The sequence below is a fragment of the Tyto alba genome, unplaced genomic scaffold (genome assembly GCF_018691265.1).
Source record: "Tyto alba isolate M040663 unplaced genomic scaffold, T.alba_DEE_v4.0 Super-Scaffold_21, whole genome shotgun sequence".
In the NCBI taxonomy this organism is placed as follows: domain Eukaryota; kingdom Metazoa; phylum Chordata; class Aves; order Strigiformes; family Tytonidae; genus Tyto; species Tyto alba.
The window spans coordinates 9,356,385-9,380,319 of NW_024881295.1; the positions used below are offsets into that span (position 1 = coordinate 9,356,385).

Consider the following 23,935-nt stretch of genomic DNA (forward strand, 5'->3'; position numbering starts at 1 on the left):
GGACCCCACACCACGGCCCCCCTTCCCCCGGGGGGTTACGACAACCCCCCCCCGGCCCAACCCGGCGGGGCGGGGCGGGGGGCGGAGGCGCGGGAGGCGACGCGGCGGGCCGGGCCGGGCCGGGCCGGGCCGGGCCGCGGAGGGCAGCGGCTCCGCGCTCCTGTCAGCCCACGCCGCGCCGCGGGGGCCGCGCAGGGCGCCCGGCCCGCCCTCGCCCCGCCGAGACTCTTCGGCCTACCCCCCCCAACCGGATCGGGCTTATTTTGTTTCATTTCTCTTTTTTTTTTTTTTTTTTTTTTTTTTTTTTTTTTTTTTTTTGGAAGGGGAGGCGTGCGAAATCCCAACTAAAAATGAACCAAAATGTCTGAGAAAATGTCCAGCTTTCTCTACATCGGGGACATCGTGTCCCTCTACGCGGAGGGCTCCGTCAACGGCTTCATCAGCACGCTGGGGTGAGTTGCGGGTGGGGGGGGGACACACACGACACACCACACACGCGGGGCCGGGGCCGTGCCGGGTGGCGACCCGCCGGCAGCAGCACAGGAAGGGGCCGGCAGCGCGCGCTGCCGCCGCCGGGACCTGAGGGGGGGTGTGGGGTGTGCGTGGGGGGGTTGTGCGTGGGGGGGTTGTGCGTGGGGGGGTTGTGCGTGGGGGGGTTGTGTGTAAGTAGGAAGTGGAGAGCGGGGGAGAAGGGAGGGATGGGGGAAGCGGCGGCGCAGGCCCGGGGGCGGCGGGGCCCGGGCGGCGCCGGTACCGGCGGGGCGGGGCGCGGGTGGCGGTCCCGTCCCGGCCGCGGTTCCGCGTGGGGCCGGTCGCGGCTGCACCGCCGGGCCAGCCCAGCCCACACCGGAATACCCGGGGTTTGCCAGCACCCGCGCTGCAGGAGTAGCCCTGCGCCGTACCCAAACGCTTTCCTACCGGCCTTATTTATAGCCAACTTCTGCGGTTGGGCTTTTATTTCATTTATTTATGTGTTTTGGGGACACGCATGCTTTATTGCACGTCTGAGAATTTTTGACAAAGATGTGAAGGGCAAAAACTTTTGCTTTCTTGCTCATCATCAGAATCAGCTCGTTAAATGTGCATCCCATTTACCTCTGGCTTGTGTTTGCCTGAAGGCTTATTTGCGGTTGTTAATGATCAGATATTTATAATCAGATATATAATTTCACGGGGATGCTTTTTCCACGAGTGCTTCTTTCTTTTTGTGGGATGAAAAGATGTAGTTTAGCTGTGGCTACTTCACTGAACTACTCCTGCTTGTTTGATTTTTTTTTTTTTTTTTTTTGACTGCTTTAAATAACCTTTTTTGAATCCAGGACCAAAAACCACAGTGAATGACGACAGGAATACGTTGATATCTTTCTTTAAACCGTCAGGTAGTTTGGTTGTAGTGACATGTCCCGAGGATGCAGTGGTTCCCCCTGATGTTTGTAGGAGAGCTGCAGTAGTTTCAGTGACTGTGGCACGTCAAAGCAAGCATGTCCTTAAACCTTTTTGTGAATGGAAACTTCTCCATCACTGTGTGAATTGTAGTGAGTGATCCAGTTGACAAGGCAGCTCAAACTCCAGTTAAACATCACTGTCGTTTGCCACTTAAACCTTAGCGATACCTTTAGAATAACAAACTTGGTAGGGCTGATCCGCTGCTAATTAACCTGTGCCTGGGTATCACTCCTGTACGGGGCATTAGGCTCCCTGTGACCTGAGATCTGTTCAGTGGGGGACTGTAGGATGAAGTAAAGGCAGCATTCAAATGCAGACAATGAATGTCGAAGTTACTTAGTGTGGTACTCTTACGAAAAAAGAGCTGGTGTTCAAAGTCCTTTCTATTTTTTAAATCTTCTTATTATTTCCTTGCTGTTCACTCATTTCATCTGTTGACAACTGTTTTTTCCATGGTTTGTTCCTCTATTTGTTAATTTTGTACCTTCTCTATCCATGACACTCTTATTTTGTCTCACATCTCCTTTTGTTTTGCTGACTCTTGTAATTTTAAATCCTGTCTGAAAACTCTTGCTTTCGGCAACCGTTAATCACTGGATATTGTTTCTTATTCTTGTACTACGAGCATTCCTTTTTTGTTGGCATAATTTGTTGTTGAGTTGTTCGCATTTGTTGTTCTGTCTCACTGCTGTGATCTGTTATCTGGGGGAAGCTAGATTTGCCGTACTTTTATTTTTCATTATGTTGAGAAATGTTCCTCGTTTCTGAGGACACCTGCTTGTCTACAGTCATAGACGTTTCTGCTGTGACTGGTGCTTGTACTACTGCCTGTCACTTGAATACTCCGTGTCGCAGTCTTCAGACTGCTGATCCTCCCTTCATTCCTTGGAGTTAGGGCAGGACGTTTAACCCTGGTTTTACAAATGGGTAGCCAAGATCAAAGCTTGCTTAAGGCATGTGGGAGCTCTTTACCAGAAGAAAAAATCGATTTCAAGCCCACACCCTAACTAACAGACTACCCAGGCTCTGCTTTTAGCCAGCTCACCCAGCTCAAGAAGACTACCTGGGATGAGACAGGACTCCTGTGTGTGTCTGTCTTTCAGCGGCAGGCCAGGAATTCAAGCATGCTGATGTAGCTCTGTTTAGCTTTTCAATACGGCTTCCTTCTGCCCCGCTGCCTGGCGCGGGAAGGGTGGCTGCAGAGCCAGGAGGCTGGAGTTGAGGAGCTGAAGGCCTTGAAGGAAACGTGAAGTCACCAGTGGAAAACTCCCATGCCTACTAAGTGGGAACACTGACCCCTCTGCTGGTGGTACGAGAGCTTGGACTGAAATTTCGAGTTGTGATGCCAAGTCATGTTTTCTGTGCCAGCTATTGCAAGTGCTTACTGCCTTTGGACCAGTTGCAGCAACACAAGAGGCAGAAAAAACAACTGTGAGTTCAGGGCAAAAGTTTGCCCAGCTGCACATTTGGTGTGCGACCATTGCTAAAGTCCTGCATCTCCTGCAGGTCCTCTCTCTGCAGACATCTGAGAAGAGGTGGCCTCATCTTCCAGAGGTGCCTCTTGGTGAGGACAAAGTGGGGTAGGAGTGGGAAAGACTGCTTGCTCGCTTCATTTGACTGATGTGGGTCCTTGCTTCATTGCTCTTCCCTGCATTGCTCAGGGTGCTGTTTTGAAAGGTTCTGGGCAAACTAACTTGTCTTTTACACTGTTGAGTCCATTGGTAGTCTCATGCGGTTGCAAGAACTTGAAATCCAGCTCAGGTCTGGTGACTCTGCAGCAAGGAGAGAGTCCTGTTTATTTTAAGCTGTCAAATGCTAATTGTTTCTTAAACAAAGCGTGAGTGAGGCCATTCTATAAATAAGCTTAAAAAAGTGCACAGCATCTCTCTAAGCAGGGGATGTCTGTTGCATCAGCGGACCTTACTCCTTGAAGAGTTGAACAAGCTCAACAGATTAGTTTTGAGGGAGATTTCTAAGCAAAGGCTGTTTCCTGCATTTTAGAATATTTTTTTTGCCCACTTGCTAGTGCAGAAATTTTCACGTGCTCAGTTTCCCCAGGAAACCTAAAGCCAAGAGGAAGATGCAGCTGAGCTATTCAGAAAAAGTGTAGGGTCAGGTTATTATTTATTCTAACCTGAGCGTGGAACTCTTCCTCTTGTGCAGTTCAGGAGGTCCTAGCCTCCTTGTTTAGGAGATGGGGGATCTGTGCCTCTTGGCCCCGTGTCCAGGGGAGCATGCTGAGCGGTGCTAGCTGAAGGCAGGAGTGCCTTTCCACACCTCCCTCTACAAAAAAGGCTTGAGAATCGCTGGAATAACGAGATTCTGTAAACGGGACCCAAAAGGTTGGGGCACTTCTTCGAACTGGAAGAAACCTGTGCTCCTGTCTTTGTCTCTGATCTGTTTCTTTACTACAAGCAGCTGTTGGATGTGAGCATGAGGGCTCTGCTTTCAGATTTGATCCTTCTTAGTCAGAAGAGGAAACCGAATCTCTCTTCCGCATCTGGGGTTAGCTCTGTAGCGGGGATGGGGGCAGGGAGGACAGGCAGCACCGCTCCGAATTCTTCCTCCGGTGTCCGTATTTTAAAAGAGGGAGGTTGTGCTCAGTTTTGGGTGGAAGAGGTATAAACCACCCATCTCCAGGATGTTCCAGGCTGTGCATCGTGAGTGGGGAGGGGGCACCTCTGGGTAATGATGCAGGAGAGGGTTTTAAGGCTCAGCTCTCTCCGTCGGCTACTGCAGGTTTTTGGATGTGTGAAGTACTGAGAGTCCCAGCAATCCCCTGCTCTTTTTTTCTGCTTGGCTTTGGGCTTTTTCTGGGTTTGGATGCTGCTCTGAGGTACTGGTGATGTGTAATTTTGCTTTTCCAATGTCAAGGCTCTCTGAGCTCCCCCCCCATGCCCCTTCCTTTTCAAAAAGGAGAATGCTTCTGAATGTATAAACTGATAGTCTTGCGATTTAGTACAGAAAAGGAAATGTTTGGGAAAAGGAATTTACATCCATGGGTAGCTTTCTGCCATTTCAAGATACACTTGGTACTGGATTATTGAATGGTACTAATAATGGGGGGGGGGGCTTTTTCCCCATTTTTGAGCTTTTAGTGTGTTTTAGCTTCTGCACAGTTGGAGGCTTTATGTCCCACAGGAGGTATGTGTCAGAGCTAGGCAATGAATCCAGGTCTCTTAAGTTGTCCTAGACCAGTGTCTGAACCTCGAGACCACCTTCCCTGATATTTTGGCTGTAAATGTTGGTGATGCATGCTGGAAATCAGAGCTGCTATTCATCGCCTATCGGTACAATGAAGGGAAAAAAATTTATTCTCGATTGGAGAGGTGGAAAAAAAGTACGTAATGACAACAGCCAGCATCAGCTCTTGGAAAATTTGACGATGGGCCTGTTAGTCACCATCAGTAGCTGCATTCCTGTCTCACCTCCATAAACGTGCTTCTGTGCCATAGCAGCGAAAAACCTCATGGAACATAATTAATGGAGCATGCAGCAGGAGCTGCCTGTTAGGTAATATATGGCCGTGGATGACAAGGGGTGCTGAGAATTAATTCTAATTAACAGCAGAAAGTCTGTTGTGGAGTACTCGGACTCATTTTCTTTAGTTGAATGTTGATTTTTCTTGAACAGCAGCTCTTAATTTGTGGAAGCGCATGCCAGAACTTTCTTATTTGAAATAAGTATCTGTTTGGGCTCCTTCACTGGGCTTTTGTGCATTAGTTGTCTTATTGAAGTTGGACTTCACACACGTATTGAGTCAGTCATACTTTGTGAAGAGACAAGATTAAGCAGAAAATGCTTATGGCACAACATAAATCAAAACATTCCAAATACAACAAAGGCTAAAATGTTGTCATCTTGGTGGCCTCAGGAATGGTGCTAAGAGAAAAGATGTAGTGACTGATGATGCTTACAACACACCAGTGTAGTATTTTCATCAGTGCACTTTTTTCTTTTACCCTTCTCTCCTACTGTCTGAAAATGTAAGCTATAGTTCAGGGACAGACTATACACCCTTTAATTAATAGCAAATTATTCTTTCTTGTGCCAGCTGACAAAATATAAATAGTCAGGAAAGAATAAAAAGCCTGAAGAAAGTGAGATTGGCATAACTAGAATTACTCATAATTTAGTTCTGATACATATAGAAGCAAATGATACCAAGAAGAGGGAAGGGAAGATGAATTTTGGCTTTCCGGTGGGCAAAAGTACTTGCATGTTTTATTACCCAGGTACTTTATCCTTCAGACTGACAGTACCGATGCTATTTGAGTTTTGATTGTGTTTTTTTTTTTTTTTTTTTTTTTTTTTTTTAATACTGTGTAGGATTAGCATTTTCAGAAATACGTTCTCTTGGTTGTCTTCGTAATGCAAAAGCACTGGTCTGAATTCTGCAGCTGCTTTGAATGTGTACTAATATACACTTTTATATGATGTATTTATTTTCTGTGATAACTTTCTTAAGCATAAACTATATTATATGCATTAGTAAATACCTTCATTGATCTAGAATAAATGCCATATAAATGGAGGTGTAGACATATAAGCACAACTCTTTATCTTGCATACCTTGCAATTCAATACATATATCAAAGTTAATATCCTCTGTAATTAGCTGCTCACATTAGCAATCAGGCACTGCTCCAGCTTTGCTATTTATAACAAACTTACTTGATTCTTGTTTCAAATATTCTAACAACAGCACTGTCTTTAAATAAACAATGAGACAAAGCTTTCCACAAAGCACCCTTATGGGAATGCAGCAAGTAATGAGCCCCGGAGGGGGTTTGTTTGTTTTAGAAGTTTTACTCACACCAGAGCACAGCTTGGGTGTGAAGGAATATAGGATTAGACTTAATTATGGTATTATGATTTATGAGACTGTATGCTAAAATGTAATATCCTTGGTTCAAAGAGCTCATTATCAAACAGAAGTGGAGAGAAAATTGGGGTTAGGGAAAGAACCAATTGATTTAATGGAAAAGTGAGTTTACCTGCAAGATGTGTGGTAGTAGTGGAAATAAGAGAGGACTCAGATTTTTAACTGAGACGAGTGGTGTGCCTCTTACACCTTCTGTAGTTCTCAGTTGGTCTGTGGGTAATGTGGGGAGTAGTCAGGAAAGAGAGGGGAGATTGTTTAAGTCTGATTGAACTTCCTTTTCCATAATCAGGGGATTAACTAAACAGTCTTTTCATGGTTCTCGGATTCAAATCAAGGTTACTCTGTATTATGGAAGTGCCAAAGGAAGAAAGAGTCGGATCAATCTTTGACTTCCCCAGCTGGCACCATTATCTCCCAGGAAGCAGGTGACCCTTTGCTCGGTTGGGTGTTTGCCCGCACGGCGAGGTGTTTGGGGCCGGCTGCTGCTGCTCCTGCCGCTGCTTGGCTGCAGCGTGAGCCTGTCGTGGGCAGCAGCACACAGCCGTGCGTGTCCTCTGCACCCGTATTTAATGCACATGAAAGTCTGGTTTCTGCTTGCTTTGAAAGGTCTGTTACTTCTCGTAGGAAAGGGAGGCTGGTTCATATGGCTTTGGTATACTTGATTAGGGATCTTTATGGAAAAAAAGGAGAAAGGAAAGTGAATGGTAGTTCGGGATTTTGCCTTTTTCCTTGTCTGTCTTGTGTTTTGTCACTTACACAGAGGTGCATATTTTAATTATATTAAGGACATAATGCCCCTTATGACTGATTCTTTTAAACCTTAATTTGTTATTTGTGAATGCTTCCATCTAAATACTTGAATCACTAGTTCTGCTGCTACGTAGATATGTAGACTCTTCCTGACATAGATCCTGGTTTCAGCCCTTATAGTGATGCTAAACCTTGACTTTGTGAACCCAAGGTAGATGCCTGGGGCTGAATGGTTTTGTGTGGAAAGTTTCAAGTAAAATGGTGTTTCTGAGAACAGGGTAAGCAAAAATGCATCGGTTATCCCTATTTAAAAAAAGGGATTTTGGAACAGTATGTTGAGGGCCTCCCCGAGCTGCAACGCTGTCTCCAGACCCACTTCCTTCTTGTCCTGCATGGAGGGCTTGTCCTTCTCTGCCCCTTTGGAAATTTGCCCAGGTTTTGACAGCAGTGAGTGGAGGAAGGGTGTCATTCAGACCCCTATGACCGCATGGGCTGTCTTGGATCCTGCCTCTTGCCGGAGGGCAGCGGGTGTTACCTGCCAGGGGCAGCGTCTCCTCTCCGCTGGCTCTGGGCACCAAGAGGCCCCGGCCTGACCTGGAGCTGGGTGGGAGGTGAATCCCAGTTCCTGGGGTTTCCAGCTTCCTTTCCTGGAAGGCACAGGAAAGCTGCAGTTGTCCAACTGCTTTGTGTTCCCTATCTCTGGAGAAGTAAAAATAATTTCTTTTTCCATTCCTCAGTTAACTTCAGATATTAAACAAACTTAAACGAAGCAATTACATTCTAGCAAGGTAATAGTTTTGATTGCAGAATTGGAAACAGAGTTAAACAAGGAAAGCAAAAGACAGGGAAAACACAGGCTTAACATGTACTTGTTCATGTCCTGTATTAGGTATTGCTTTAGATCTTGAGGTGCGATTTTGGCTGTGGTAGCCAGAAGATTATGTCAGGAGTAGTCTTTTTGCTCTAGTGCTGTTGCTCCAACTGTCTTTCTGTGCCTGAATCTCTGCCTACCTCTTAAACTCATTTTTTCGTGTTCCTTTTGATTGCTTTTGAATAGAAACAAAGCGTTGTCCAGAGCATGTGATTTGAAAACAATTCTTAAAATTCTTCTTCTAAAATGTTGACCAGGCTGGGCTGCCTGAGGCTGGCTGTGTGAGCGCTGCTGCACTGTCCTGCAGCGTACCTGTGAATGAACCACCTCCTGCAAGTGCTGGTGGTTCTGCTCAGGATTACCTTTTGATTTAGCGAGCTAAGTGAGTTGTCGTGAATTGGGGTCCTTTCACACTAGCAGGAATATTTTGGGGTTTGGCAACTTGAGATGCTGCCAGCCCTTCGTGGGCTTCACAGGTACAGCCCATCGCCCGAGTAGGATTTTTCTTGCTGTTGCTTCTGCTGGCTGATGAGTGACCATGGGGTTGCTATAGGTTGAAGAAAAGAAAATGGGAAAACAGTCTTCCCTGTCCCTCCAGCGCTCCCTCGCTGGGCCTTGAACGATGGAGAGGAGAGGGGGGAGGTGAGTGCGGAGGGGTGTGTTGGTAAATGTAGGGTGAAGCGGTAGAGAAATCGGCAGAGCAAGGGTGCATGGGAAGAGGTAGGTGCGTGTGGTGGGGCAGTAACTGATGTGTGTGGCCTAAAAGATAACACGTGTTAGAAGGGAAGTAGGGCTGAAGAGGAACAGAAGATGATGGGTAGTTGCTGAGAGATGTGCAGTCCCCCCGCCGATAGAAGATAGCTATGAAAGCTTCTGGCAAACTGTCTTAGTCTTTTCAAATTACTCCACATGGAAAAAAAACAGTTTGTCACTGCTGCTGTTTACTTTGATATTTCAAATGGTGGAGGTCTGTGCTGTGGCTAGTATGGTCTCAAACAACTGAGTATTTGATTTTTTTTTTTTTTTTTCCCTAGGGTTTTCAGTGTTGCTTAAGAAAATGCATAGTAATATTACCTTCTCCAAGAGAATGTCTGAGTTACAAAGTCAATTCCACAGAAAGAAATAGCAGTTTTAAGATTTCCTGTGGTACCGTAGGCAATTCTTTGTGTAAAAACACAACAGTCCTTACCTTACTAATCTGGTCTCCTACTGTGATTGCAGTTTATGGCTGACTTGCTAAGTGCATGCAATGCCTAGTGCTGTTGTAACAGCTAAGGTAATATATAATGTATTTGTGGTGCTTTGGTAATCTGATATAATGGTTCATTTGAAATGCCCCTTTAAGTTGTTGCTGCCACATGGGTGAAGGCACAGAGGTGAAATATATATGAAATTACTTGGCAGAAGAAGGCTAGAAGAGCACATCCAAGTGTGGTTGGTATCATTTGACACACTGTAAGTTAAGCTTACTACAGCTCTTCTCTGTACAAAGAATTGATATTAAAACAGAAATCAAGTTTTTGTTCTTTGACCTCTGGCAGATAAAAATCAGTGTATTTTTTAAAAAAAATAACAAACAAACCCTGAGATTAGGCTTTTTATATGAATCTCAATTCAGAGACTTGTTATGATCCAATGCTCGGACTTCTTATCTTGATTTTCTTTTAGAGACTTGTTTGAATTTTAAACAACTTTTTTTTCCCTGCACTTGACACACACAAGTTAATCAGTGGTGCAGGGGCAGCTGAAAGCATGCAGTCACAAGATTAGGAAAGCAACTACTTAAACTCATGTTAAGCCCCAAAATTTAACACCTAATCTCCCCAGTTAAAAGACAGCAACCCAGATCTTAGCTTTTGGTTTGTTTTTTTTTTTTTTTTTTTTCCTTCCTTCTTTTCAGCATAAATTTGTGCTGGTATTTCTGAGTGCAGAGCAGAGGCAGGTCAAGCACAGGAGGCTCGGAGCCGCCCAGCAGTCTGCCTGCCTCCTGAGCATGCTTTGGATGAACGCTGGAGGAGCAGCAGGCACAAGCCACCGAGACAACTCCAGCCAACCCTGAAGGATGTATTTCAGCGTGGGGAATTTTGCCTGGCTCCAGTGTGCATCTACATCCTGATCCTGTGAAATCTTGTGTAGTTGTACAATCTTGAGCACTGTGATGTGGAAAATTTAACTGGGCAGCTTTAGAGGGCAGCTAATCTGAATGTGACCAGTATAGTTTTGTCCTGAATCTTGCAATACCTGACAATATTTGTCAAGTCCCAACTCCCAGGGCTCTGTGAATTTTGAGTATCCTCAGTTTCTGCCTTGTAGATGTGGAAAAAAGCTTCAAAACATGAATGGACCCAAATGCAATACGTGTAAAAAAGTGCCCTGAGTTTTGTAGTAGTTTTATTCCACTAACTTAAAATCAGAGCATGTGTTTTGCAGGCAGGGGTGGCTAGCTAATGGTATATGAGTACCTGAGACTGGAAACGGTGTTTTTTGCCTGACCTTGTTGATCTCATTACAGAGTTGGCTGAGCTTAGATTTCTGCCGGACTCCTCAGTTGTTCCAAATATCCGAGACAGTGGTGTGCTTGGCTAAAATACTCTCAGTCGCCTTTTCAATCTGGCTAATACTTTTTTTTTCGTTCAGAAACAATAAATAAAGAGAGGAAACAAATGTAGTGTATTGAGAAAGACCGGATATCAGTTGTGAAAGCACTAAGAACAAATCTTTGTACAGCTAAGAATGGTGAAAAATGTTCAAATGCATCATTAAGCAAGTTCCATTCTTCTAATCAAAGAATAAAACTTTTAATACTACCTAGAAAGTTTTCTTTTTTTTTTTAAATTCCTTGATTAAAAAAAACACACCAAACTGCTCTGAGTGAAAAAAGTTGATTGCCTGTTGTTAGTATTCACTTTGATATCTTGGACAATTTCTGACTTAGGTTATTGCCTTTTGCTAAGGTCGACTCAATTTCAGCTGAACGCACCGTCCTCTCCTTGCTGTCTGCCACTTGTGAGGGTGCCAGTCTGTAGGCTTCACTCCTGTTCCAAATTTGAAAAACAGGGCCCAGTGAGCTTTACAGATGGATGAAAGGTCTGGGTTAAGTGGAGAGTTTTGTGGTATTTCATTGTTCTAAAATGAAGTTTTGCATCAGGCTTACTGATGTAAAAATCAGGTAGGGCAAGGTCTGTAATGTTTCTCATGTTGAAGACAGAATTTAGTAAGCCAAGGTTTACTGACAAACAGGTTTTATAAGCAATTAACTGATGTAATAAATATTTTGGATTTTAGTGTTGCTGTGAGAATAGTAAAGCTGACTGTTTCGGTGAATACAGGAAGTCCAAGTTTCAAATAAGATTTTCAGGTATCTTTGTAGATATCCTTACATTTCATAGCATGTTATTGATAAAGAATATTAGAATGCAGAGAGAACATCCTTGCCTTTAGGGGATAAAAGTGCAAAATAACATACAGAAAATTTACTAAATTTTTTTTTTTTTTTGGTGGTGAGAAGTTAGTAATTTATTTGTCAGGCTGTAGGTGACAGTTTGTTTTATGTTATACTTTTATGCAGAAAAAATAACTAACAAAATAGTGGCAAAGTTTCATGACTATTTCCTGTACAGGTGATCTGAGATGTAGGTCTTACACCTGCAAATTTGTAGACTTAAACTGTAAATAAGTCACGAGGCAATTTTTTAGAAGAACCTGTTGAAGAGGATCCATGTTAAGATTTCTACTTCACTGGCTAGATCTTCAGGCGTACTAAAAAATAGATTAGGATTTGATCATGAAACCATTCAGAGGAAGGCATCTGGCTCTTTAGAGAGCGTGCTGCGATGGACCCTGTGCAGCTGCAGGATTTGGGTTAGAGGTTTGCTCTGTTTGTGTCAGCAATGTCTTCTACAAGAACAAAACAAGGTCAGGACCTGGCAGGCAGTAAGTCTTGTCTGTATTAACTTTTGTAGTCGAACAGGTTTTTCTGCCACTGAATGTAGGGACCAATTACTGTATTCCTTCGTTGTCCCCCCCGCCCCAGTATATCTAGGATATAGTAAAACCATTACAAGTAAAGTTCTGTTATAACACCTTGTTTGAAGCAATACTGTTCATGAGGCTGGTGGAGTCAAACTTCTGGTCCACGGGACCGTTTCATCTGGTCCATTTCCTTTCTGTGGCAGATTAAACTGGCTACTGTGATTAGGCTGCTCTTAATAAAATCATTTTAGTTGAGTAGACTCACTGTCTACTTAGAAGTGGGACAATGCTTGTTTAAGTTTTCAACCATAGGTCTGAAGTATGTTTAAAGGGGAAATACTGTAATAAGGAATGGGTCACAAACAGGAGTGACTTGTACAAGGTTGTTGACAAGTTGTGAAATATAACCAAAGACTCCAAGTTCTGAGCCAGTACTCTTTTTTTTAAGTGTTGATCTGGCAAGATGTTCAGTGCTAAGTTGCATAAATTGTTTTATATTGGTTTATCTCATGGTAAGCCTGGGAGTAAGCCACTTGTGACAAAACTGGTTAGTTTATTAAAGTTTCCATGTGTCAAACTTTTTTTTTTTTTAAGTATATATCTAAAGATGCAGAATGAGGTTTATCTTTAAACAAAAGTAGTATGCTGAAAAGAGTTTTACACTTTCTGGCATTGTTGTCGTGCTCATGCGTTGGGTGGAACCTCATTGACACTGGTAAGTATAATTACTGTTCTTCATTTGTAATGGAGGTGTGAGATAAAATGCTTCCTCCTTTCTACAAACAGATAGCTGAAGCAATAGAAGTCACTATACTCTTGGTAGAATGGAAAGCACATACTCTTGGTAAGGCCTGAGCAAAAGCTGAGTCATGTTACTCAAAAGCTTCTTAGAAAGAAATTCAGCATCGACAGGGCAAGCTATACAGGCTTAAGTGAGTTGAAGTACAGAGAATGTAGCATAAAAACTTCAGTCATAGCCAGAGAAAACCTGGTATGTTGACCCAAGAACAATAAAAATGAGAGTCTACTACTGAGCACTGTTCTCTCTGAAAACTAATCAAAGAAACTACTGCTGTTTGATTTCTTCTGTGTCCAGGAAAACAATAATTGATAAATTCTTTCTGAATGAATGATCAAGGAAATACCTGACACCATCTCAGACTTTTCTTTCTACTGTAAACAGCTCTTAAGTCTCTGGAACTGACATTATTGCTTGTGACTAATGATAATCTGGTATCATGAGGTGGATCCAACTTCCAAAATGGAAATTTGTGTCTGGTGTTCTTGTGGTACCATGGTGCAAGAAGCAATCACGGAAAAAAAATTCACCCTCAAAAGAAACCAGAGAGAATTGATATGATTTCTAATACAAGAACTGGAAGTCTTGCAGACAGAATGAAAGCAGTAATAAAAATACCATCTGAAAAAAGAACAGGGTGCATCAGAAAGAGTCAAAGCAAAGAGGTTTCAGAGTGGACACTTTGATGATTTGCAGGTGAAAGTGAAACCTTTTATGGTCAACAATTAAAAACTTTCTGGACAAGTTTGGGAAATGAGCAGGCAACATACCTACTCTCAGACAACAAGGTGGGTCAGTGGGATGGTCAAAAATATATTTGCTGTGGTCCTGATCTGTTTTTTCACAAAATATAGGTGAGGAAAGCTTTGAATTGCTTTGTGTTTGAGCCTCAGCAGAGACTTGACTTTAGAAATGATCTTGTAGATCACTGATCTTGCAGATCAGTTATCCAGGTGTGGAAACATGGTATAAGAAGACAAATGGAAGTGTAGAAGGTGACAAAGTGTGATAAAATTTTTGAACTACTTGGGGAGAACTCCTGTTGGTGCTTAAAATTTCAGACATTTTCACTGTAATTTATCTAAGGAAGAAGTACATGGTCAGGACTGTGCTGAGGTGTCTTGAGAACAGCTTACCATTTAGTTGTAGGAATTAATAGGGCTGTGCTTTCACAGGTGTTCACAGATCTGGGAACAGCAGGGTGACCTTGATGGCTTTAGAGGCTAGTTGCAGATGCTGCCTTAGACAGAAGATCAGAGTATTATTTCAAGGAATAACTCTGCTGAAAAAGAGATCACTTTTACTTTCCTCCTCATAGCTTGCAAAACCTCCCAAATAAGATGCAAAACCATCCTGAATACATCCTGAAAAATGTATTGTTCCTGGAATGGAATTCAGAGCAGCCAAAAGCTTTCCCAGGAGAGCATTTGGGGAGATAATTGGCTCTTGCAGTAATCCTGAAGCGTAACATCCCCTCAGAGTGGCAAGATCAACATTTTCTGGTCGCATCAGGCAAGCCTGAAGTTTAGAAATTGTTTAGTTCATAGGAGGTTATATTTGTTAAGCAATTGTATTGTGGCTTTGAAACTGCTGGAATTGGGGGGGCTGCAAGAGTCATAGCTGATTTGAAAAGAGTATGATTTGGTGAAGTATAAGCAGGATGTGGAAAATGGTGCAGGAAATTTGCAAGATAGATAAGAGAGCACCCCGGTGCAACTGTATCTTGTGGGGTCATCAATGGCCTGTGTTGCTGAAGAGCTTAGTTCTTTCTGCCAGAGAATTGGTAGTTATGACAGTCCATTGGCACAGTCATGACTTCCCAAAATCATCTAACACTTGTGAGATGAGGCACCAAAGGGAACTAGAAGTAGAAGAGACTTTTCTGAATGATTTTTGTAGATTTAGAGTCAAGAATAAACCATCTGTGGATCAAAGGAAAATTTCAAATTCAAATTATTTTGCTAAGTCCTTGAGACTGTAGGCTTCCATAAAAGGTGCACTATGTCAGCGTGCCCCTAGTCTGATGGGTGTGGTAGAAAGGATTATTATGGACTCATTCCTTCAACTGTCTTATTTTATGGACTCAAGGAAATCAGGGCAATATATCCCATTGCTTTTGAGGGACTTAAAGCAGGAGTAGATGAGAATATGAATTGTACTCCAGATGTTATTTTGTTTCAATATAAAGTAAATATCTTTTTATTATTAAGAAATTTTGGGATGATGTGGACTGTGCAGAAGACCAAACACTGGTCTGGAAAACCTTGTTCAAGTCTGTTTGGTAACATGATCATCTGTGAATGGATTCCAGGGATTGACTGGATGTGAGGCATAATGAATCAAGGAGAATTCAGTCTCAGTTGCACTTTGTGCCTCCTTTTTGCATGTAGTTGAGATAATGTGTTATAATAGTCTAGCTTGTAGTGACAAGTGTATGGACTAAAGAGAGCAAATTTATATCCAGATAAAAGAACACAGATTTTCAGCAAGCTGGTGTGAAAGAAAGAGTTTTTTCAGTAGCTACTTTTCATCTATTATCTCTGGAGGTCATAGAAGAACTAGAGGCATTTTATCCCTTTAGCCCAAAAGGACTGAAAATAATCTTGTCTGTTCTTTCCAATCACTTCAGTCTTCTGAGGATACCGAAGATACTGTATTCCCAGGCTTGCTTGAGTGATGAAATGACTTTACATATCTTCAAATACTGTCAGTGGTCTCTGCACTTTGGCTGTGGGTATCTAGGCTGGTGTACGATGTTACCTCTTGAAGGAGTTTTGGAATTTCTGTATTCTGGCTGGTTTTGCTCAAGAACAGGATGTTTTTATATATACGATGTTAATTTGAGGGATAAGATTTGAGTACTTGCTTTCTAAGGATTGGTGAAGGCACTTATTATTCCTGTTAAAAACAGATGCAGTTTTTTCTCTCCAACTTTTGCAGCCAGAAGAAATATAGACCTGTTTTGTAATCTGGACCTTAAATATCTTCCGTGAGTTCTCAGTCCTTCTCCATATAAAATGGGACTGAATTCTTCTGGTTTAAATAAGATAGGTTATTTAATCTAGTTGAAGAGGAGAAGAGGGAGGACCGTTTTCTTATTCATTCAGTGAAGTATGTTGGTAGAAATTTCCACGTGGTGTTTGGTCCTCGTCTCTGGGCTGTGCAGCCTGAGGTGGTTCACTGTGGTTCCACGTTTCCAGCATTAAATTAACTGTGTCAGTTGTGGAGGATCAGGAAGCCCATTTTGTCCCCATTACTGAGCTCCGATGTCCTGAAAGAGCAGTTTGTGCTGGCAGTGGCATGCTTCGGGGTATCTTTTGCAGCAGCTGCCATAGCATGTGCAGTTTGTGTGGTTGGTGGGAGGATGTTGAAGGGAAAATTTGAGCAGTAAAGAGGTCCACGGAACCCAGTCAGTAGATAACAAGTGATTATCCGTTTTTGCTAAAGAGTCAATCTTATTATGCAGAGTTTCCGCTTCAAGGGTAGCTTGAAAAATTAAGCGACTCTGAGTCTTGAGATGCCAGTGAGTTTTAGTTTCCTGCTAGTTTGCAGGAAGGAGGGGATGCTCTGGTCTTTGCCCAGATAAGGGATTTATCTCAGGAGGCTGATGACTCCACCACTACTCAGTCCCTAGATTGAAGGTAGGATCTTTCAGGATAGTGCCTGTGAAGGGACTGAGGATTGCCTGGAAGAAGCTGACACATTCTTTATAATGGTATAGATGTAAATGACTTGAGATCCCTTCTGTGAAGGCCAAACTCTCCAAGGAGAGGCAGTGGACAAGACTTCAACACTGCCCCAGCTGGCTAGTGGCATTTTGTGTTCTGGAGATGATGGATTTTCTTTTCAGAGGTTAGTGTTCCCACCTTAAACTGGCACCTGAGTGGCCAGATGGATTTGTGTGTGTCTGGATTTCTTATTTGTATTAGCCCTAATGAGGAAGAAACTGCTTTCAAATGGGTCTTGGCCAGAGGGGGTTGCTGAGGGGTGCTGGGAAGTTTTATTTTACTTCTGCCACCTTTGCTACCGTGTGGTGAGAGGAGGGGAAGCGAGATATTTGTGCCACCCCTTGCAGGTGATGAATTGAGCACTTGCTGATCAGCTGTTGTCTGGGCACTGGGTTGCCAGAGTAAGTCAGCAGAGAATCTGATCTGAATGCTAGTTGAAAGTCTACTCCACAGCTGTGACAAGATCTGTACAAAGTTAGTTGGCAGGAACTTATGCACAGCTTCAGTGCGTATAAGTGTTGTGATACTTTTTTTCTAATTTGAGGATGACACGTTAGATACAAACTTTTCTTTTGTATAAACATAGACCTTTATATACAAACAAATAGTTATTTTCAGTACTCATTTCCTAGGAAAAAAAAAAAGCTTGAAAGGTAAAAATAAACAAAAATATGTTCTAAAACCTCTTCAGATTGAAGATTAGAAGAGAGAAACAACAAAGGCTCAAGCTCACTTCCAATTCACATAATTGCTAAGACAAAGCTGCAGATCAACCAGACGAACTGCACATTGAGAGGTGCAGGAACAATTTGTACTCTTTGTAAGTTGCCAGAGTAGCAAGCAGCACAAACATGCAGTGGAATAAATCCTTGTCTCCGCTTTCCATTTTTCTAAGAAAGATTATCCATTTAGGTTTAATCAATATCTGTTTATATCTTAATGGATCACGAGAGAGCAGTTAACTTCTGATGTCTTATTTAGGGCACTATACTGATGGAAGAATTTATATGTGAGAGGTTATTGTGCCGTTTGACTTCGTGAATAGTTTTTCATACCACTGAGGCTGTAGACATACATTTACTCTGCAAGCTGTTTTCTATCAGTGGCTGCACGTCCCTGTTCACCATCAAAACAGTTTATATGAGTGCTTCTTAGCTTTCTCTAAGCAATATGAGTTCATATACTTAAACAGTTTAGTAGATGATTTGTGCTAATGGAGTTGACTGTTGCTTAGAGACAGGCTCAGAAAGGTGGTAACATGAAATGAATGAACTAGCTCAATGTTTACTTTTGCCCTTTCCTGCTTTTGGGTCAACTATAGTCCTTTCATTGAATGTTGTGATCTATGAGTCTTGTAACTCAAAAAAGTGTCAGGCATCACCTAAATGCATGTTGTTTTCTTTCCATGTGTCAAATCAGAAAATAATAGAGAGTTCTGCTTTAGAGAGGTGCTTGGGGCAAGACTGGCAGCTGTGATTTCCAATTGGAGAAAAGTCTTGAGAAGAGCATGTCTATTTTAGCAGGAAGCCAGACCTTCTGCCACTCAGGCTGAAGCATCTCAATGTCCTCTTAAATGGAAGTGTTAATCAAAATATAGCAGACTAATTGTCTATGTGAGTGGATGAGATTATTCCAGACAATGTGGTGCTGTTTGACTTGGAAAAAAAAACCCCCGTGTAACCATACACAAAGCTGCACCACAGAGATAGTCTGCTGGCTTTTTGATTATGTAATAAAATCTGGAAAGGTGATAAAAATGGAGCTGATTTTTGGGTGGGGTGCTGTACTATCTTTTCAGATCAGTTTATAGCTTAGTAGTATTATTTACTATGTCCAAATGAATAAGGAATCATAGCTAAGGCAGTGAGCAGGTTTTTAATCTTAATGTGCCAGGCAGCGGGTTAACTTCTTGTGATAATGTGTCCAAGAGGGTTGTGGAGTGATAAGGAAAAGGTTAGAATAGTTTTACTGTGCTGAATATTATTGCACAATGTTAGATTGACTTCAGCAGGACCTTTTAAATGGGGGTAATGTGCACCAATTAGTTTGTTTAACTTGAAACGATGTGAACTTTGGTATGCTTTTTTTGTGTCCCGGTTCCCTTTGCAGGGAAACTGTCCAGTAGCAGGGCAGCCTTGCTGCTATAATCAAAATCACTGTGGGAACCAGGGTGGCAGCGATATAAACCTCAGGATATCAGGCTTGCCTGTAATTGCATTTAGGACCGTATGCTAACACGAAGAGGTGGAATACATGAAGTACCCTGAAAGATAGAATGTGTTCTTCCTGGGAAGGGCCTCTAAAATGGATCCCACTTCTTTTTATTTTCTTAATGGAAAAAAGTAAATAAGTAGCCTGTGACAGCTGACATCTCCGAAAAGGAAAACAGGTAGCTTTCTATTTCATGCCTCCGTGTTCCCCACCACACTGGTCGAGAGTCAGTCATACAGGAGTAAGTAATGATGACTACTTATTCCACTGACCATGTTGTCGCCTTGCTCCAGTTCATTGTGGTAGCTGCATGGTCTTCTTCAAACCAGGTCATCCTTTCACTGCTCATATTGTTTGCCCCCCTCCCAGCAGGTGCAGGACTGCCTGCCCCCTCGTGCCTCCTCTCCCTGAGGCCTTGGGGGTCTGTCAGTGCGCCATCTCACCACCTGCCTTTCTCAGGGGGGATTTTACCCCTTCCTCACCCACCTGTTGGTCGAGGGCATGTGCTGGGTGCCTGTGGTCATCGAAATCTGCTTGTTGTGGCAGGGCAAGGTAAAAACCCCCCAGCTGCTCCTCACGAGTTGCCGTCAGGGCTCTGCTCTGGGTGCAGAGGAGCTGACCCATGCCTCCTGACAGCCAGAGCTGAGCAGCCGCTTGCCCAGCGTCGTGACAGGTCCTTGTGGTGAATGGAGAAGGGGAAACATTTTTTCTTCCTTTTTTCCCCACATACACAATGAAAGGAAGCACTGTAATAAACCGAGTGAGGTAAAAAAGCTTTCCGGGCACATTACCTTCTAACACTTCTTCATCCTGTTTCTCTGCTCCAAATCCCAATCGGCGGGACTCCCTGGGCCTGGGCTTCCTCGGGCAGAGGGGCCGGGGAGCCCTCGCTGGCTGCGGGGTGAGGCGGGGGGGGCTGGGGGCTTCGCTTTCTCCGCTGGTGTAGAGCGGGGCTGTGTGGAAGCCTCTTTTTTGTCCTGCTGAGGGGAGGAAGGGCACCTTTCCCTTTGATTTGGGCAAAAGGTGGTCTCGTGTACCTTAGCACGCTGGAGCTAGTGTAGAGCAGCGCCATTTCATTTCTGACAGAGCAAAGGGAATAATAAAGTGTCCAGAAGTTAAGTAAAAGACAAGGGGGGTGGGTGGGAGGGTGGAGAGAGGAAATACTTGGAGATGTCTGTAGTGCTTCCTGTTTGCTTCTGAAAATTATGAGTCAGATCCCCCACAAACAGCATAGAGGGGTTTGAAAAATTGTGAGATTTAAAAAAATGTAATAATGCATGGATTCCTTTTCTTGGTCTTCTGGTTTTTGAGCTTTCAGAGCTGGAGACCATTTTTCACATGTCTCTGGGAAGTAGTAACAGCAGGGAACATGTGCTCTTTTCCTTTCAAATTAGTGTTTTTAAATATATATTCATACAACATCAGGAAGTAGACCAATAGAAAAGATACCAAAAATCACAAGATTTGGAATAGAATGTGTGATACCATTGAAGTTCTTCTAGAGTTGATTGTTTTGCCTTGAAAAACTTTTGCAACATGAGTTAGTTGTAACCCTCAAGCTGGTTTGCCATTGCTTTGAGATACATGCTTTGGTGCAAGGAGGGAGAAGGTGCATTGTGTGTGCCTGGATGGTGTTTGAGAATAACAGTGCTTTTCACTCACTGATCCAGGAGGAACCATGCTCCTTTTTCCCAGGTAAAACATAGTCTGCATCTTTAAAACCCATGGATTTTATAGAATTGTAACATGAGCGTTAATAAGTGTATGTACAGCAGTAATGCACTTAAAAAGAAAAATGAAGGGGATGCCATTCTTCCACTTACCGTATCACTGAAGTGCAGGCTTTTCTAGAAGACGTGATTTCTTTGTTTCTCTGCCAGTGAATTCCCAGTAAGCGTGCGTAAGTGATAAAGGACTCCACTTCTCCAAATAGAAAGCGATTAATTGCAGACGTTTTTCCTCTGTTAGGGTGTCAGGGTAAACTGTATGAGGAGACCTGGAAGCATTTCTTTCAGCTGAGAAGAATGCTGCAGAACTGGAGGGCCTTAGCGTAAAAGCCTAAACTAATTTCTTTGTAACAGAGCGTGTTTTTAAGACACACCTTAGTCGTTGATACATTTGGACAACCGACAGCACAACTGGAGAGTCAGAGCTCTTTGGTGTTAATTAGAGTTGCTGCTCTGATATTCATGTCATGATACAAATCCCATTCTGTCCCCAGCTCAGCATGTCAGTACTGAGAGCATGGGTGGAAGTGTGAGGTCAAGGATGAGACCGTTTTCAGATGTTCTGCTACATCTGTATTAAACAAACACGTGCTCATGTGTGTTCTGGGTGCTGGGATGCAATGGTCTGTACCAGCAAACTGCTAGGAGTGTTTCCTGGTGTGATTTTGGCACTAATTCTGTGCCTGGACCCTGTGCAGGGATGGGGCTGGAGGGTTCCTCCTGGAGTGTGCACCCGCTCCGGCTTGAACACAGATGTTTGAGGAGGTAGATGTGGGGTTTTCTGTGCCGCTTGGCCTCAGACCCTGGGAGTGTTCTGGGGCATGAATACGAGCTACAGTAGCAGAGATCGTGCCTTTGCCTCCACCATGAGCCTATGGAGAAGCTATACCCTTCAGTAAGGTCTGTGGAGACAAAGAGAAGATGTGCCTTAGACATGTCTCAGGCTCACAGCCAATCCTTCTTCCAACTTGGTAGGGAAATCAGCTACCCTGCGCTTTCCTTCAGTTCACAGTAATAAATTTCTCCTACCATTTAGTTCTTACACAGCATAAAATAGATGCTCACATGAAAAGCGGTATAATAGCAGTGTTAAATTTGCTGTTGTGAGTATGGCCTTGCTGCGTTAAAACCAGAGGGGACGCCAACCTTCATGGTGGTCAGTTCGAGAAATGTTTGAAGCAGTTTTGAGATTTGAACCTGCTTATTACGGCATTTTCCCATTTTAAAATGCTAGTTATGAAGGATTCATGCAAGTAGCACAGCAATACATTGGCTCTTTTTCCACCTTTACCTTCATGTCCATAGACATGCACAGAAGCTACTATTTTGTCATCTTGCTTATGGTTGCTGTTTCTTGACTCTTCTGCTTCCCAACTCCTTCTTCTGTGGAAGGAGTGTTCCCAAACTCTTCCTCTTCAGGTTGCTGCTTAGCTCTGGTACGTGTAGCTCTCCTAAGCGAGCGCATACAGGTTGGGTGTAGGTGTGGCAAAAGGCTCTGAGAGCTGCTCCCAGCAACTGGGAAAGCAGCTCTGAGAGAATCTGGAACAGTTCCCAAAATGATCTCTCCCAGTAGGAAACTGGTTTTGCTCAGTTTAAAAACAAGTAAATAGAGTCTTTGTAATTTTTCAGCTGGTTTTTGTTTGGAAGGTATTTTTTTAGCTTGCTACAGGAGAAACAGAAAAGCAAAGAGAGTATACAAAAATATCAGGCCTTGCTACAGGAGAAACAGAAAAGCAAAGAGAGTATACAAAAATATCAGGCCCAGCTGCAAAAATTTGTAAACATTTATCATTGCAAAATGAAAATTAAAAAAATAAAATCTTTTGTTGGGAGAAGTGAAATGTGCTGGTGTGAAGTGCTCTCTTATCCTTTAATAACCGCATAATTCTCATTACCATCAGTGCAAGCTGGACACGTATCAAAGGGTGAGCAGACCTCGTTCAGTGAATTCCTGCAAACCAAGTCATTGTCCCCGGAGGCAGAAGTAAATGCTGAAACCAGCAGCAGGATTTTGGGAGCTGAATTACATGTTGGGTACAAACTTGATGGTGGTTACAGTGTTAAACTGAGAGCTGTCTCCTCTTACTGGAAATCAAAACCAGGCAGCGCCACATGTCCAGAGCGCTGCCTCAGCAAGAAGGTGGTTGGGGAAGGTTTGTCTTCTCAGTGTAAAACCCAGGTTTGGCCCCAGTGCCAGGATGGAGCATGACACATGGAAGGGGGCTGGGGCTGGTGGGGGCCCATGTTGTGTTGCATAATTATGGTGGCACGGTAGTGCTGGTTGGCCTTGAAGACAGGCTCTGGGGCAGCTAAAGGAGTGTACACTAAAGAAAGAATATAAAAAGCACTGGGTCAGATGCTTAGTTGCCATAGAAAAGTGCTGATTGACCAACTTCAGTGGAATTATGCATGTTCACACTAGCTCAGGACGTCACCATTTGAAGGCCTCTGAAATGAGGTGAGTTCTTTCTTCATTTGATATGCTGACATATCACAAAGTCTGTAATACAGAGTATTTTAGTATCTATACTATCTAAGAAGGAGAATTTTTTAACTTTAGCAAAAAGGCATGTAAGATTTGCCATTGGTGTGTGAAATAAACACTGCAACATGTGTAAAATGTCAGCATTTTGATTAAGAAATGTTTTCCATGTACATTTTTAAAATAGCGTGACATCAGTTGGTCTGCTGGATTATTACTGTTTATGTTACAAAATGGAGAAGGAACTTGGTTTGATTTCGAGGTTCTAGATTCCAAGCTGTGCTTGCAGGATTGATAATTTATGCATATGTATTCATGTATGTATATATTTGCGTATGTATGTACTTGGCTAGATATATGTTATTGTCCCAGAAATTGTTGAGGTTCGTTAGAGACCTTATAGTACCATTTGAGGCTGGTTTGTCTACTTAAACAATAATATTTTTACATTATGCTATTGCAGCCAAATATGTTTCCTAATTCCCTCCTTTTGCTTATGCTTCCTTTATACAATAAGTGTTGCTGTTTTGATGTGTAGGTGTGAATGCCTTCGTTACCATTTTTGGTGATGAAGTCATTTTTTGATCACTGGACAGATACTGGCATTTCTCAACAGTATTTTTCTGAGTAAACCTTTCTCTCTGTTTTCATTAAATGGTGTTAACAGTGGCGAATTCAGCCTTTTCAATTCCTTTCATTAGCACACAGTTCTTCAAGACTGTCCTTTCAAGTGAACGTTCACAAATATGAGCAAAGCTGAGCAAAAAGCACAAATTGTTCTGGTGCAAGCTGAATGTACAGTTTCTTTTCATTGTGATTATTTTCTATCTGCTGCTGGCTTTGCTTTGCTCTCTGGCTGAATAGATTACCCTGCAATGAGTTCTGCGTGTCTATTGGATTTTTGAGACCACTGATGCTATTAATAGGATCTCTTTTCTGAAGTCACTATGTACCATAGAAATTTAAGCTACTCAGTCTGATAGAGACTGATTAGTGAACTACAGGACTAAAATTCATGTGAAGATGCAGGCTTGCATAGTCCTGAAAATCCCATTTTTAGTTAA

General features: G+C 42.9%; 1 protein-coding gene across 1 annotated transcript in view; it reads left to right on the forward strand.

The window, feature by feature from the left end:
* Nucleotides 1–243: 243 nt before the first annotated feature.
* Nucleotides 244–23,935, forward strand: part of ITPR2 (inositol 1,4,5-trisphosphate receptor type 2) — a 272,128-nt gene continuing 248,436 nt past the window's right edge. Inside the window, 1 exon segment of the mRNA XM_042795147.1 lies at nucleotides 244–452. Coding sequence (XP_042651081.1) covers nucleotides 361–452 — 92 coding nt within the window. The 5' untranslated portion in view covers nucleotides 244–360.